We start from the raw sequence: 17,739 nt of genomic DNA, 5'->3' as shown, positions 1-17,739 counted from the left end.
TGAATATCTAAGAATGGTACGGTTATATGATAAGCATATGTATACTTTTATAAAACCCAGAGTTTCTTTAGAGTCAAACTCATATCCAGTCAGTCATGGCTTTGGGCCTATTCACAGTCTAGTCCAGTGGGCAGCCAAGGACACCGAGGGCTGGGTAACTTAAGTTCCAGCTGGGGATCTGGTCTGTGTGTACTGGGTGACTATGTCTTTCACAGTCTCAGGTAACAGGCATCAGTTCAGTTCACTCAGTTGTGTCCGACTCTTTGTGACCCCATGGACTGCAGCACACCAGGCCTCCCTGTCCATCACCAACACCCGGAGCTTACTCAAACTCATGTCCCTCGAGTCAGTGATGCCGTCCAACCATCTCATCCTCTGTTGCCCCCTTCTCCCACCTTCAATCTTTCCCAACAACAGGGTCTTTTCAAATGAGTCATTTCTTAACATCAGGTGGCCAAAGTATTAGAGTTTCAGCTTCAGCATCAGTCCTTCCAATGAATATTCAGGACTGATTTCTTTAGGATTGACTGGCTGGATCTCCTTGCAGTCCAAGGGACCCTCAAGAGTCTTCTCCAACACCACAGTTCAAAAGCATCAATTCTCCGGCGCTCAGCTTTCTTGATAGTTCAACTCTCATATCCACACATGACTACTGGAAAAACCATAGCTTTGACTAGATGGACTTTTTGTTGGCAAAGTAATGTCTCTGCTTTTTAATATGCTGGCATATGTATACTGACATAATATTCAGGCACACCACATGGCAAAAAGAGGGTGGTTCTTACTGCTCCAGACATCAAACTAAACAAAGAGTCACAGTAAAAATAAAAAATACCAGCAAATGACTTTTATACCAAACAAAACATAAAAGAGGATGCAACAATTTTTAGATTTCAGCTAAAATCCAAAACATCACAACTAGCAAATAATTTCTTACCTCTGTGCATAATCTTGTGCTTCTCCCTCAGGTATGTCAGGCCTTTTATTACCTAGGTGAGAGGAAATGTAAAAAGAGGGAAACTGAAATCGTGGTGTTTAGAAAATATCCAACCTTTCTATTTAAAAATTATCTAGAAAATACTTCATCTAACATCACAAATTTGCCTTCTTCCCTTATTTTTCTTCTCTTTTGATTTTCTTCATCTGTCTTATTAAGAAACCATCTTTTACATGGTATCTAGCATATGATTTTTAAGCAAAATTGATGATTGCAAGTTTAGATCATTTACATTTTAAAAAACACTTTGCCTGAATTCATTTTTTAATCTGCAATCTAAAAAGAGGCTTTCTGATGCCAAAAATGAGAATTCTTTTGGATACCCTGTCCTATTTTTCAAGATAGATTTTAACATACAGAAAGTTGGTTGCTAGTTTTAGTGAAAGGGAGAGGATATTGTATCTAGAATCCAGATAAGAAAATTCTAGTGAGAAATCTAACTTTTCTTAGAAAACTTCCCTTTGTCAACTTCCCACCTTCCTCCTTGTCCCTTTCCTATTTATCAATGAGAGAACTTGGAAGAAAAACTTGTCAATATACTCACAGCAATGCTAACTTTTCCTAAAATTTGTTCAGGAATTCTTCCAGCTTTCTTCAGAACTTGATCCAAGGAACCCCCATCCTAAGAACAAGAATACCAGAGCCCATTTAGTGATAGCGTTTCTCACTATTCTTTCAAGTGTTAAACTTCAGCAGCAAAATAAATCTCACACACGACAAATCTTCCTAGAAGGAAGGTGTGCTCCAGATATCAAATAAGATACGAATGTGAAACATTGTGGGAGCTAGCAAATGATTAATAACTCAAACCCTATGAATAACCATCCCATGAGTTACTAATTCAGTGGTTCACTCTGCTGAACTGACAGAGTGGTGGCTAGGCGTGCCCTAGAGGCACACTATCTGAATCTGCATTGCCAACTCGCACTTACCATCTAGTGGACACCAAGTTACTCAACTTGTACAATGGGAATGATAATAATTATATAAGGCTACTGTAATACGCACAGAGCTATTGTAAGTATTAACCAAGCTCATACATCCAAAGCCCCTGGAACAATATTTAGCCCATGGTAAGTTCTCAATAAATGTTTGCCATACTGTCACCATTATGTAAGTCACAACTTGCATTTGGTATCATCCTAACAAATTATACTTCATAAAATCCAAAGAAAAATACCATAGAAAGTAATTATTCATTCCACAAATCCTACAAAGCACTGTGCACTGTTTGAGGTTCTGCGGAGGATAAAGATACAAAAAAGACCTAGCTCTTATCCTCAATAAATTTATAAACTAGCAGGAGAAATACACCACTCCACAAAACACAACAAAACAGAATAAATGTATATAGTAAAAGTGCTACACACACCCAGAGAAGAAGGGAGAATTCTGACTTCACTCAGAAGATAGCATTTGAGCTGAAACCTTACTCAAAGAATGAGCATGATTTCCATACCTGCAAAAGGAGAGGAGCAAGGGGAGAAAAGAATGGGGTGGAAGAGTGGAATCCTAACCACTGCATCACCAGGGGACTCCCAAGAACAGGGCGTTTCAACGAGATCATAAGCAGAGAAACATTAAATTGCTTAGTACTCCTGGGATGCAGCCAATTATCAGTCACAATATAAAACTACCCCAGAAGCAGAGATGATTCCTACAACTTCAGACTGATTTTCTAAAGTATCCTGTCTACGCTGAGCAGCTACCATCATCAACTATCATCTATTAATCACCTCTGTGTAAGACAGAGGGATATGTGAGGAACTACAAATTTAAAAAACCATAAAGATAGGAAATAATATCCTCTGGTTGGGAAGACAGAACACATTCATAAAGTGGCAAGGCACCGTAAATCCTCCTCTGAAATAGGGCAGGGAACAAACAGTTAAATGAAGAGAAAAGACATCACTACAGGTATCCAGAGGAAGCGATCCCTGGACAAAGCGGCCAACAGAAGGGTTCACAACAAGGGTGATACGGAACCTGAGCCTTTGAGGAGGGTGAGATCTGGGTAGGATAAGTAGAGAGACATTCCCACAGGGATCCCGCTTCCAATACCACCCAGCCTCTACGATGCAGCCAAGAAACAGAAGGTTGGAGAGCAATGCATGACGTAATAAATAAAAGAAGGACACAGCATAATCTCATAAACTAAACTGTGCATATACTCACACCAAACCAGAATATCAAAAATATCACCAAAATGCTCCAGTCTATATAGTAAGATTATCAGCGACTTCTGTTGTGCAATAGTTTCTTCTCTGTGCTTTTCTATGACTTACAAATTTTCTACAATAAATGTTTTACCTTTTAAAAGTAAAAAAAAAAAAATCGACCTCATTTATGAAAGTGGAGAATTAAACCTATAAATCAATTAACAGATACTTACTGAGCATCCAGTTTGTGCAAAATCTGTTAGGAAGCTAGAACACTGCTTTCTTTCTAAAGGAAGTGAGAAAATAAGCAAGACTCGTTCAGGGATACAGAGCTCTTGAAAAATGTTACCTAGGGACTTCCCTGGTGGTCTAGTGGTTAAGAATCTGCCTGCCAATGCAGGGGACATGGGTTCGATCCCTGGTCAGGGAACTAAGACACCTCATGCTACAGGGCAACTGAGCCTGAACACCAACGACTAACGCCCACATGCCCTATAGCCTATGTTCTGCAATAAGAGAAGCCACTGCAATGAGATGCCCACACACCATAACCAGAATGAGCCCATGCTTAGCAGTGAAGACCCACTGCAGCCAAAAATTAAAACTAAGTAAATAAAAATCATTTTTAAAAGTTACCTAAAATAATGCTAAACACAGATTATCAACTTAAAATTCTATGCTTACAGAAAGGACAGTTTGGACCAATGACTTTCTATTATAGATCAACTATGGATCATGGATGTTAATGAAAAAAGAAGACAGTACAGGTCTGTACTCATATGCATACTAACAGCCCTGAATATGTTAGACTTCTCATCACAACAAACTCCCAAGCACAACTACCTAACGATGGGTCAGACAACCAAGGAGCCCAGGGGAAGATTTCAAAATTCAACCTAAAATTCAAATGTGCTATGAGATGGGAATTATTAATTTACAGCCAAAGAGAACGTCTCTGTAAACACACATTTTCCAAGAGCCCTCGGGAGAGCCCTACCCTGGCTGTGACCCAGGCGGGTGCCTGAGTCATCCTTTGAGCCTGGCTCAAAGGCTTTGAGGCTGCCTTCACAATGCCACAGGCCCCTGGTGGCCAAATCAGGCCAGCACCCCAGCCCAGGTAAACACACCCAAGTCAGGAGGCTCCAAGAAAGGCCACAGCACCTCTCAATTTCCCTTACTGACAGGCACGGGGACTCCAGTGCAGAAAGTTTCTGGCTATTTCTATTTTGCTTTCAAGTGAATGTGATTTCAGACCCTTTGTTTGAATGACTCTGCCTAATTATTAAGGAAGACTGTATACTTAAAGTAAGGAACAGAGCAACTCTGCCCAAATTTGTGATGCAAACAAGGCAGAAAACGCTCTCAGGTTCCACTGCCAGGTCAGAGGGCAGCCCAGAGAAGTACCTTGGTAGAGTAAACATTTCTGTTAACAAGGAAGAAATGCTGGCTCTCCTCCCTTTAGCCTCCTTCTATACTACAGGCAGAGTTACAGTATGAGCAACGGGAGGAGCAGGATTTAAGAGGCATGAACCCCAGTGCGGCTCACCCAGTGCTGCCTGCGACTCACCTCCCAACCTTTCAATTCCACTGCAGTTGCCAAGGACCTGCCTTCACTGACTAACGCTGCTGAAAACTGGGCTTATTTTTAGAAGCTGATTATTAACTAAGTCAGTGGTGCTTTTGTGAAGGTTTTCTATAGAAGAGACAAATGCTTTATGGGGGAAAAAAAAAAAATAGCTCGAAGCATCAACCCTGAGTTCCCAGCTCTCTGGTTGCTCAGCTACCCCTGAGCAGGAGTCTACTTCCCCAAAGACAAGAACATTCTTGTTCTGATCAGGCAGCATCCAGGTACCCTCTGGGTTTCAAAATCCAGACTGGGCAGTACAAATGTAGCTTTTTTCTAGAAAAGGTCAGCCCTAGCCAAGTGCATCAAGAAGATAGGGCTCAGTGCATGCTGATGACAAATTTAAAGTGCATCCCAATAGACTATCTGAGCAATACATAAATGGACAGGTGTGATAAAAGCAAACACGGGAAGATGTTAATGATAGAACTGAGGTGGTGGTTTAGAGTGTACATTACACAATTCCTGCAACTTTCTGTACTTCTGAAATTTTGTATAGTAAAGCGTTGGGGGAAAATCCCAGTAACAAAGGACATCATGCATAGACTGTGATGCAGAGAGAGCCAGAGAGCCTGGGAAGGTGGGGTATGGCTAACGAACAGAGCTCTACATGACAGCACCTTTCAAATGGGGAAGCTGAGACAAAGCAGAAATCCCCAAAGAGAAGCGGCAGGCAGCCATTAGAAAACTGTCCTGGCAAAGCAGCCAGTGCAGGACCTCTTCTGCAGGAGGCCTGCGCGGGGACCACGGAAGCAGTGAGTGCCCAGCTGAGAGCAGAAAGCTACCCTGGGGCATGGCTGCTTAGACTTCAGGCCACAGCTGCTTCCTTCCAGGGTCCCATCCCTGGTAGCTCTAAGCCTCTCCACTAGTACTGAAGCAGTTTCAGCTGGGCCTAGGTATCCCCAGAAACAGGAGGCCCTAACTCTCTCTTGAGCCCCAGGCCTGACCACGCCCTCCCCATCCTGGCCTCCCTCATCAGTCAGTCAACACATATCACCTGATAGGTGTCCTACACTGTGCTTGGCCCCAGAAAGCTTCTGACAGCCAGTTTCCCAGGCTCAGCTTTCCCAGGTAATTATCTCCTCAAGTAATTCCCGAGACACCTTCTGTTTTGAGGACTTAAGTGAGAGGATCTCACACTCCCCAGGGAGCCAAATTCATGGGGGAAAACAACTGGCCTGCAGCTACTACAAATGGGCTAAGAGAATGGGTACCAACCCCCATGACACCCTGTGTCATCTCCTCCTCTGGGAGGGAAAGGCTGAACATGGGCAAGGAGCACGAGGCTGTGATCAGTATCTCTTGAATCCAGAATGAAGAAAGAAGGGGTCCAGTATGAGGAAGTCTCAAAACAGGTCAATTTAAGACAAACAGAAAGACTGAACGCCATGTGGCAAGATGCCACATACGGCCAGTTGAAAAAGGTTCCAGCAGGATCTGGATAAATGAAGAGGCCACTGACTGTCAATGTTTAGGGCCTGATCCTAACCTCTGAAGCAAGCACCCTGGAGGTCAACCATGCTCAAACCTACAAACCACCTCCTGGCTCCTCTATTACAGGAAGAACCTCCAGTTCTGTGCTACCCTCTGATAAAAGGGTTGGAGGTTAAAAGATAAAAGGTTAAAAGATAAAAGAATTTCTGATGGTTCAGAAGACAGCAGGCACGAGGTGCCACATATCTGGTGCTCAAAGAGCCCCCGTGTCCACAGTGACAGCCTCACCAGGACACTGATCTCAGTGTCCCCATCCCTGCAGCAGCTCATGTGGCACTTGGCACTAAGGCAAGAAAATAAGTGCATGTGAAGCTGATTCCATAATGAATAACTAATGTAGTGAACTGACTGGCTATGAGGGCCAAAAACCGCAGAAACACAAAAGGTTAGCAGGGGGAGCGGTCCCTAGAAAAGATCCAGGCCAAGCATTTTTCTGCAGAGATGAGAAAATCCTGAGAGAGTACATGACTTACATGGCGTAATGGAGGCAATATGAAATTTAAAGAAGGTAGATCTGGTTAGTGACATCAGTTAGAGTTCAGCTCTGACATTTACTGGTTATAAAACAGACTAATTACTAAACCTCTCAAGGCCTTACTCTCTCCATCTACCAGCTTGGGGTAGGGGTGGGGATCAACCCATGTCATATGACGGGGCTGATATGATTAATAAGTCACATAACATGGAAAGGACTCAAGTGGTAGAAGATGCGAAAGCTAGTTACCATTGTGTCAAGCCATGCCACCACCCATTCTCTGTTATTTTAGCAAGACCCAAGAGGGAAAGAGGTTGCTCAGGCCTTTCCTGTTTTACCACTGGTTGATCACCATCACCTCCACCCTCTCACCCTTCTAGTTTTCAAGGACCTCCACTGCCATTTACACATTTTCATCCAACTCTTGGGCTAAAGCTGGAAAACCAACCATCATCAGCAGAAAGAGCACAAGAAACGCCAGGGACAAGCAGCAGCCCCACCCCTCTGCCCTTCCCCACCCCACCAGGCTGAGAATAATCGGCACCCCAGGCCTGGGCTGAGACCAAGCCAGAAAGGCTCACATGCTTCCCACAGAGGCTGCTTCACTCTCGCGGAAGCAAAAAGGAATGAGAGCTCTCTCAGGGACCTTCAGGTGCACCAAAGACATATTTCAGAACCTACGTTCCATATGGTACTGCAAAGAGAGTCCGCACATGCCTGAAACCCAGTGTATGGCATTTCTTAATCATTAAAATGAAAAGATGCTCACGATAACAGGGGCATCGGCAAGGGACAAACATCCTGGGAGGGTTCTCCCGGAGCTTATTAAGACCAGGCCTTGGGGCTCTCATTACAGAGCTGAGGGCAGGGCTCTCAGGAGCCAGGAAGGAGGCAGAGAAGTTGCTGAGGGACACAGGCAGGGACCGGAAGCAGAGCACCCATGGCGCAGGGAGACTCGGTCATATCAGCCTCGGTCTTTGAACTGTCAGCTCCAGTAAGGATAAAGCAAAGGTTAGAGTCTGCAGAAGGTGTACTCTGAGTCAGATAGTGCGGCAGAAGACTTGATACATCTTTTATTTTAATTAATCCTCACCACAACAAGGCAGGTATAATAATGCCCATTTTACCGATGAGGAAACGGAGAATCAGAAAGATAAAAAACTTTCCAAGATGTCATGAGAAAGTGACATCTATAAACAAATAATTATTGAGCACCTGCTGTGGCTTTGGAGACACAATGGCAAACAAAACAAAGTGTCTGCTTGGATTTTTGTGAAGAAGGGAATTATGAATCAACATCTCAGATACCAAAGTGCCCTGGGCCATGCTGCCTACTGGGGACAGAAAAGGTTAGCAACCTTGAAGCCAGCCTCTCTCTGTTTGAAATTCTGGCCGTCAAGGATGGAAAGAGATCCCCAGTCCCTATCCAGTGGACTCAACAAAGTACACTGGGGTGAGACAGCCTTGCTTCAAATTTTACTAATTCTACTTACCAGTTGCCTGACCTTGATTTGGTTATTCCATTTCTCTGTGCCTCAGTTTCCTCACTTGTAAAATGCAGATAATGTACCCAGCTCAATAAGGTGTTTGTAGAAATATAATATTAATTTGCTTAGGATGGCGCTTAATATGATATATACCCAATAACTATTAGTTCATCAGTATTAATTTTGCTAACCCTGCTCTTATAGCAAGTGATAAACTCTCTGAAAGCAGGGCCTCACCCACTCTTCACTCATCTTCATAACCCATGAACCGTGTACCTAGTACACAGCATGGCATGTAACATATGGGTTTAAACTACATTAACCAGGCTTTACCCACATCAAAATCTTGGGATCAAGAAAACTGAGAGATGTGCTCCAAGTACAACCTAGGGACACCTGGTTGCTGCCACCTCTCTGAAGAGACAGGGACTTAGGAAGGAGGCCTGTCATTTTCTTGGTTAATCCAACTTCTACAGTCAGGTTTCCTAAATGCCCCAGACAGTGATCTGGATCCAGGGAGGAACAAGGAAGCAATCGTTCAGGTCACATCTCAGAGCAAAGGTCAGACCGGAGCCCCCAGCTTCCCAGGCCGCTCTTCAGAGGCGGCCAGGCTGCCACATACCATGTGCTCCATGCAGATGCTGATCTCGCCGTCGCTGTAGAAGGCCCCGTAGAAGCCCACGATGTACGGCGAGTTGCACTCATGGAGAACCTGCAGCTCCCTTATGATCTGGTTCCGGATGGCAGGTTTGATCTCCAGGTGAATTAGCTGAGGAAAAAAAGGTCCAAGGAAGAGAAGCTTTAAACATATATGGATGGATGGAGGGGTGGGTGGGTGGACAGACAGAAGTTTTCTTAAATGCTTAAGCTCTTAGACGTAGGAAGAGAGGAAACAGGCAAGTTTCAGCAAACAGGTTACTGGCCAGCTAGAATACTGAGTGCCAACATACCAAGGCAGGTGTTGGCACTGGAGGGGCTGTACCCAGGGGAGGGACAGCTGTGCCTCCGCTCCCAGGACCCAAGACTGAAGAAGAGGGGCCCTTTCGCTCCCAAGAACAAAAGGACCTGGGAAGCTGAGAGATGAGGGCAAGTGGCCTTAGAGGCTTGGTTGATACCCAAGGGCTGCAGGACCAGAAAGGTATGAGGAACTGGGTCTGCCAATCTAAGCTGCCCAGGATACTTCCCCTTGACCTTAGGAGCCTGATGTGGTTGGGATTTAGCCAAGGCCCAGGGGACCTCCTTATCTCCGCCCCGCCATGCTGTGCCTTGTTTCAGCTGAGGAGACAGGTGACAAAAACATGAAATGGTTACCGAATAAGGCTGAGCTTCTAAAAAGAGCCATGGACAATGAGTGTCAGAAGACACGGAAGCAGCGGTTATCAGCGTGGGCGCTGGTGAAAGCTAGACAGGAGGTGGGCCTTGAAGATGGGAAGTGTTTGAAAAGATGGAAGAAACAGCATGAGCAAAAATACGTGGACAGAAATGAACATGGTGTGCTGCAAAACATGGAAGAGTCCAAATCTGCTGTCCGGAAAGAGGAGGACTCAGGCTCACCAGGGCGGGAAGTCCAGCTCAAGGGCTGCATGCCAGGGTGGGGAGCCAAGATGCCGTACTGCAGGGAGATGAAGGGGAAGCATGGGCAGGGGTGGAGCTCGGAGAAACAACACGAAGCCAATGTTTGGTGTGCCCCTGGAGCTGGGTAAATGGAGCCACCCCTTGCTCTTGAAAAATGGCAAATGAGCATCTCAGCTTTCTTTCCAGAGCACCCAGAAAGCTAACAAAGGGTCCCTTGCTATTATTTCCCAGTCTGGGGACTGGGATAAATACACTAACACAACATGAGTGTGTTTATCTGTAATCTAACAGATAACATGAATTCAAACTTCAAAAAGCACTAAAGGGTACTGAATGAAAAGTCAATTTTCTTTCCACCCTTGTCTCCAGGCCCCTAGGTCTTCTAAGAGATAATCCAATTACCTGTCTACCAAGGCAAGCTTGATTCAGCCCTTTTTTTTTTTAAAGTGCCCTCACCTTTCTGGCCATAACGAGTCCGGACGGCTTGTGGGAGACCTTGAACACCACACCTCCATTGCCGGCACCCAGCTCACTGATCTTCTCAAAGTCATCATCCTTCAGTTCCCCCACCTTCTGCTTCTGGGTCAGAAAGGCCTCGAGGCGCTTCCGCTGCTGTTCATCGAGCTCCAGCTCCTCCAGCTTCTTCTGCAAGGCCTCCAGATTGGTCCTGTCCCAAAGCGGGGAGCACAGGTCAACACTGGCATCAGAGAACCTCACCCGGAGGAGCGCTCCTGCTGTGGAGAGCTCCAGCGCTGGGGCCAGAGGGAGAGCTGGAGGAGGCGGCTCGGGGAGGGTCTCACCCGCTGCGGCTCTGCCCCCTCCACTCCACCACCCTCACGGCTCACCACAGACACACTTCCCGTCTCAAGGCCTGGTCTCCTCGTTTGTAAAATAAGGGAATGAGTTCTCTCTCAATAGGCTCTGGGCCTACGAGAGGAACCACAGAATCTACTAAAATCCAGAGTGAGCCACCTTGCTCTGCCTTAAAACCCCAGTGTCAAAAAGTCCCACGAGTGGTGGCTTTACAACACCATAAACAAAATACAATCTATTTCCTAAAATCACTAAATTGAAACCAAAGCACATCATCGAAACAGGCTCTAACCTGAATCACAACAGAAACCCTTCTTCTCTATGTGATCAGACCAGGAACAAGGTGAATCAAAACAGAGCAAATGGGATATACCTAAAATTTTTATTTTTGCAACAAACATAAAAGTGCATTCATTCACCACCTTCTCTGAGTAAGAGCGCCACATCACCTTTCTTACATGAACCAGAAGAGAGCACAGCGCCCATCATTTCCAAATTCTTTAAAGTGGAGTAAAAATGCCAACAGAATACTCTTAATAAAACTTTAAGAGTCGGATGACTTTCTCCCATTTTAATGCTCGCCTAATTTGACAGTATTTTCTTTTTTTTTACTGACTTGGACTTACTGAATCTTTCCACAGCTCTTAACCAGTATTCACAGAGGGAGAAAAAAGAAAACCACTTCGTTTGCAGTCATATTTCATCAGTGTATCTTATATTTAAATACATAAATTACAATTCCAGCTATAACTGTACAAAGGACTTTGAGAACAAATCATCTCTTGGTAAGCACATAATTCAACCAGTGGGTGCCAGAGTGAGTGGGTATGGCAGAGAGCAGCCTGCTAGTGTGTTTTACATAAAGAACTAAAAAGTGCTCATTACCTCCCAGGAGCTTGTGAAGAGAAGGGTGGTAAGGAGCGCTTCTACTGTTTCATTTTTGTCCTTAGTCTAAACAAACAACATGGATGATAAGACAGGCAGTCATTATACATCAGAAAGTTGGTGACCCCTCCCCTCAACAGGCACACCACTCTGAGCTTGAAGGGTAAGAGCAAGCATCATCTTCGACTCTTCGTTCACATTATGTTCCAAACCTTAAGAAGGAGAGGGAGAAAAAAAAAAGGAGAGGGAGACCCTATGCCTCCCCAGTGTATGGGAGGTTGCAGTACTGCCTTACAAATAACACAGTACACGGGGCCAAAGAGGACAGGGGGCTGATTTTCCCAGTCTTCCTCACTGGGTAACTCTGCGGGGAAGAAGGCTGGTGCCATGAACGGAACTGTGTCCCCTAAAAATCCGTAAGTTGAAACCTTAACCCCCAGCGTTTAGAGAGAGGATTTTTAGAAACTAATCAAGGTTAAGTAAGGTCATATACTACTGCTGCTGCTGCTGCTGCTGCTGCTGCTGCTGCTGCTGCTAAGTCACTTCAGTCGTGTCCGACTCTGTGCGACCCCAGAGACGGCAGCCCACCAGGCTCCCCCGTCCCTGGGATTCTCCAGGCAAGAACACTGGAGTGGGTTGCCATTTCCTTCTCCAATGCATGAAAGTGAAAAGTCAAAGTGAAGTCGCTCAGTCGTGTCCCACTAGTAGCGACCCCATGGACTGCAGCCCACCAGGCTCCTCTGTCCATGGGATTTTCCAGGCAAGAGTACTGGAATGGGGTGCCATTGCCTTCTCCAAGGTCATATGGGTAAAGCCCTATTCAGATAGGACTGATAGTCTTGTAAAAGAGGTGGCCTTCCCCCTACACACTCCAAGGAAATGCTGTGTGAAGATACAGCAAGACAGCAGTGTCTACAAGCCAGAAAGAGAGGTCTCGCCAAAACCCAACCATGCTGGCAAGTCAACCAGTCCTCATCTTGGACTTCAAGCCTCCAGAACTAGGAGAAAAGTGATTTCTGTTATATAAGCCGTCCAGTCTATGGTATTTTGTGATGTAGCCCAAGCAGACTGAGACAGGTGGTCAATATCTTCATCCTAAAGGCTCAGCTCAGCCTCATGCTCCTCTCAGGCCCTCAGGCCCTCAGGCAGGGGCGCTGGAACCATAGCTGCTAGGAATGCACAGCTCACACCCTCTGGTTTCCTTTCTCTAAGGTCTCTCCACAAAGGAGTCCATTGATGACAACATTTAGAAACACACACCAAATGCAGACAGACCTCACAGCTAAAACTTGGATGAGGTTACAGCTGCCTGGAGGGTAAGCAGTCTGACTGGAAATGCAGACTCAAAAAGCTCTCTAGAACACACACACACAGGGACGTTCCTGGGGGTCCAGTGGTTGACTCTCTCTGCCTCCAGTGCAGGGGCACAGGTTCAACCTCTGGTCGGGGAACTAAGATCCCATATGCCAAATGGTACGGCCAGAAAAAAAGAACACACACACACCCACACCCACACACACCCACACTGAGCATGTATGAGGGAGAGAAGAAAGGGGGGCTAGATGAAAAGATCATCACTCTCCTTAATAACACCGCATTCTCTTTTGAGTGTTTTACATATATTAATCCACACCCCTACAGTTACAACAGAGAGTGAACTCAAGCACAGACAGGGGAAGTAACTCTTCCACGGTTGTAAGCTAGTAAGTGGCAGAGCCAGGATTCAAACCTGGGCAGAGAGAATCTCTAACCTTAATCATGATGCTGTATTACCTCTTCAAAAAGTTCCATACTTGCAAGGGTGGTGACTTGCAAACATGGGTGAGATCCTAGGGTGGCTCACTTAACACACCAGGGCTCAATCAGACGAAAAAATGGCATAAATGGTGTCCCTGCATGAAAAGGACTTTGCCTCGGATGCCATCCTGTCTCCCTTGTATGTCAATCTGAACAACTGCCTTGTGAGAAACACTCGCCACAAGAAGCCATACCCATTTGGGGGTTGAGGAGGGGGAGGGGGGGAAGGTGGGAGGGATGCTGACTCTGCTCATTTTCTGACTCTGCAGAAATAAGGAATTCTCCCACTTTGAGGAAGAAAAACTAAATCTGGGCTTTGTGCCACCTTCCTCCCTGCCCTCCCTCCTGTGCTTCACGGTCCTTCCGCCTACTCCATCAGCTAAGGACCCAGCTTCTGGTTTGTGCTTTCAGAGAGTGGAGCCATGGAGCGAGGAGACATGGCAAAAACTACAAGCTACGGTGGCAAGACTTTCCTGACGACTGGGGGTGGACCAGTGTCACCAAATTAATGAGTCACCGTAATCAGAAATCCTGGATGCTCATCCTGAACTGGGCATCAACTAGCTGGGTGACCATGAACAAGTCATTCAACTCGACAGTCTGTTTTCTCTCCTATAAAAGAGAGTAAGAAGATGCTTACTTCACCAGGACAGGATCAAAACAGAACACTATTGGGACAAAATACAGGCATTTCGACACATTCTACACAAATGTTGGGGCAGGTGGGAGTGGGCTGGAGGACAAGGAGAAGCCACAGCATCAACAGCAGGCTCCAAATCCTATCTTTTGTCCTTCCTGTAATTTAATTTCCTGTAATTTAAAAATTATTAAAAAGTCTCTAAAAGTGTTTTAAAACCTATTTCAGAGAATGAAAGGCAAAAGATTTTATCTGAAGGTGAAAGGAAAGTCCTGGCCACAAAACGACGTTCACGACTCATTGAAGAGAAATCAATCACTAAGATATCAGCATTCAGTACTGCTTCCTCTCACACGGGGAACAGATAATGTTCAACAGGGCTCATCTGTGCCCTCCCAAGGTGAAATGCTTCACACAAAGGAAATAGGAAGAGAGGGGCCCCTCACCTCCAACCACACCACACATCTCCAACACTCAGAGGATGAGAACCAGCCTCTCTCACAATCTTCGGTTTTAACTGAAATCAGCAATATCAGGACTAGGGATTAAGAAAAGAACCTGGAGCCTCGCACAATATATCTCTGACACACCCAGCCCTCTCCAGGGAGCAGCTGCAATAGCTCCGACCCCCAGCACGCACACTGCCTACAGCAGAAAGGGGACCCCACACTGCAACGTGAATTCTGCACCAGGGCTGTCAGTAACCACGAGTTCATCCAGACACAAGAGCACAGGCTCGCAATGGGAACACAGAAGAAAGACAAGGGACTTGGAGAAAAACATGGGTTGTCATTCACGTTCTGGAAACACCAGGAAGGCACAATGAAGTGGGTGGGGGAAAGGACGAGCCTACAGAACATGTCCTTCCCTCTCAACTCACCCATCTGCTAAGCCTGATTACACTGCCACAGCTGGAGTCCTTCACTCCTGGCTCAACGTTCACATCAAGAAGCGGTGTACAAGGCAGCACAGGGAAGACCGGAAAGACCACCTTATCCAACCCATTTCACAAGTAAGGGGGCGGGGGTCCACAGAGGACAAAGTCCCACGGCTCATGGGTGGCAGGTCTCCCAACTCCTAAAACAGAGTTCCTGCCAAGGCCCCACGCTGCCACCTTCAACTCTGAGGTCACTGCAACGGGAAGCTGACCTGAAAGGAGGAGGGAGGCAGTGTCCAGACCAAGGAATGGGGTCATCAGACTGACCCACACCAAACAGAACTGAGCCACAGACACACGCCAAACACCAGCCCGCTGTCTGTCACCAACCTGAGCATGGCGGCGGCAGGTGGCAGGCCCCACCCCCACCAGGAGGAAGCACAGAGGGAAGGGCAGGGGGTGACCCCTCACTGTGCTGGGACAGGGGGAGCCCCGGTGCAGGTGGGTCTCCTCACCAGAGAGCCCAAGGAGCGGTGAACTTCTCCTCCCGGGGAATTCAGCCAGCAGGGCCGGAAGGCAAGAGGGACAGAAAGGCAGAAGGGGAACAGCCCCCGGAGACTAAGGACTCGCCCCTGACCTACATCCTATGCACTCCCCCTCCGAGAGGTCTTGGGAGCTGCCTCTTCTTCTGGTATCCTTGGTTTCCACACCCATTTTAAAAAAAGGATATGGGGAGTAAGTTGGAGAGAGTGGTCTAGATGTCTCAAAGGAAGGCTATCGGCATGACAGCCAGCTGAGGAGGGGCAGAATAAGGGGGAGGGTGTATGTGGACTGAGGGGCTGAAGAGCTTCAACCGGGGAGGTGAGGGGAAAGGGGGAATATGAGGGGAAAAGAGAGGAACTGGCATCCAGGGTCTCTACATGGCCAAACCACGGACAGCAGGAGATGCAGGGGCTACAAAGGCAAGAAGAGAGGAAAAGGGGCCTGGCTGAGGAAGGCCAAGGGGCCAAAGGCACAGCTCACAACCTCCAGACTCCAACCTGGACTAGCCCACCTGTGTTAGCGCAGCCCACCCAGGTGCGCCGGCCACGGCCAGCCCCGGACAACATGGCGGGGAGAAGCTTGTGGCCCCCAACCTCCATCCTGCAGGCACTGGGAAGGGCTGGTTATCTAACAAGGGAATAAAATTCTAAGAGTACACATACAGGCTCTGTGAAAGAGACCGGATACAAAAGAATACATACTATGTCATTCCAAAGATACAGAATTCAAAACTAACCTATGCTATTATAAAGCTAAACAGTGATACAAACTATAACACAGAATGGATAAACAGCAAGGTCCCGCTGTGTAGCACAGAGAACTACATTCAATACCTTGTGATAAGCCACAGTTGAAAAGAATATGAAAAAGAAGATATATACAATTGAATCACTTTGCTGTAGAGAAGAAATTAACATACCACTGTAAATCAACTATACTTCAATTTCTTAAAAATCCAAAAGCAAAAACAAATAAAGTTAAAAAGTGATTACCCTTTGTGGGGGGAGGGTAGTGACTAGGAAGGGATATATGATGGTTAATTGCATGTGTCAGCATTGCTGGGTCTCAGTGCCAATGTATTTCATCAAACATTATTCTGGATGTTTCTGGGTTTTTTTTTTTTTTTGGGGGGGGGGTGGGAGGGAAATGAGATGAACATTTAAATTGGTAGACTTTTAGTAAAGCAGATTACCTTCCATAATGTGAATGGGCCTTACCAGCAGTAGAAGAATTCTTCCAGCGGACTGCCTTTGGACTCAAAGTACAACTCTTTCATGGGTCTCCAGCCTGCCAGCCTACCCTGAAGCTTTTGGCCTTCACAGGCTTCCACAATCACACAAGCGAATTCCTTTAAAAGTTCCAGTCAGTTCTATCTCCTCTCTCTTTCTCAATCTCAGGATCTCTTGATAATCAGATCAATCTGTCTTGACAGCTCTGTTCTGATTTCCTTTCTTTTTTTTCCTCTTTGTGTTTCAGCTTGGATAGTTTTTATGAACACTTCTTTTAGGTCACTGATTCTTTCCTCAGTTCTGTCCAGTTTGCCAATAAGCCTGTTGACCTTTGATGTTGTATTACAGGATTGTTTCATCTCCCCAGGTCTTTGGTAAGAATGCATGCCATTTGACACTACAAGGCCCTCAGTGAATAGTGAAAGGAATACAGACAAAGAAGGGCAAATTAAGACAATGATGTGATGGTAAATAAAAGGTGATTTCAGAGATTAAGTGAAAGTGCAATATAAAAAAAAAAAGTACTGGAATCACCAAAAGTGGTAAATAAATATTTAATATTGCTATGGTATTGTCAGTAATCGTTGGTTAATAAGAATAACATGTGATTTGATAGTACCTACTACTGATTTATTGCATACCTGCTGTATGCCAGGTATTCTGCTAAATATGGATAAGCACCTAAATTCTTACCACCACCATGGCACAACTGCCACTGCTAGCCCCATTTTACTGATGAAATCCCTGCGTTTTCATGTTTTCATGCAATAAATAAGCAATAGCGTAAAAAAATGTTGTTAAACATTACCTTTATTGCTTTACTGGTTTCACCACCACTCCCAAAAAAGACTTTCGAGCAAAGACTATCCTTCAGGTTCCCTAATCTTCACAAAGAGCCTAGGACACAGATGGCTCTGTAGTTCAGAATATGCTGAGTAATCAGGGTAGTTTTGTAGGATTCTAGAAGAACATATAAAATTTAGATAGCAAAAAAGGAGAAAGGGCATTCCAGTAGGGTCTACAATATAGACTATGGTACAGAACTGGGAGTAAGAATATTAAGAGCAAAGAACACTGGGAGAATAGTTTAAAAGTAAAAAAAAAAAAAATCAGAAAATGAGAGTCAGGACAGATGTTTATCACAATT

General features: G+C 45.7%; 1 protein-coding gene across 2 annotated transcripts in view; it reads right to left on the bottom strand.

Annotated features, from left to right (window-relative positions):
• MAP2K1 (mitogen-activated protein kinase kinase 1) overlaps positions 1–17,739 on the bottom strand; it is a 73,326-nt gene that overhangs the window by 26,783 nt on the left and 28,804 nt on the right. For both annotated transcript variants that reach the window (XM_015096833.3, XM_012180802.5), the window contains exons 2-5: positions 10,268–10,478; positions 8,859–9,005; positions 1,542–1,619; positions 938–989 (exon numbers count right to left, since the gene is read on the bottom strand). In XM_015096833.3, coding sequence (XP_014952319.2) covers positions 938–989; positions 1,542–1,619; positions 8,859–9,005; positions 10,268–10,478 — 488 coding nt within the window. The remainder of the gene's footprint in view (positions 1–937; positions 990–1,541; positions 1,620–8,858; positions 9,006–10,267; positions 10,479–17,739) is intronic.

Source organism: Ovis aries, chromosome 7 (assembly GCF_016772045.2).
Source record: "Ovis aries strain OAR_USU_Benz2616 breed Rambouillet chromosome 7, ARS-UI_Ramb_v3.0, whole genome shotgun sequence".
Classification (NCBI taxonomy): Eukaryota; Metazoa; Chordata; class Mammalia; order Artiodactyla; family Bovidae; genus Ovis; species Ovis aries.
This window is presented reverse-complemented; position numbering and strand designations above follow the sequence as displayed.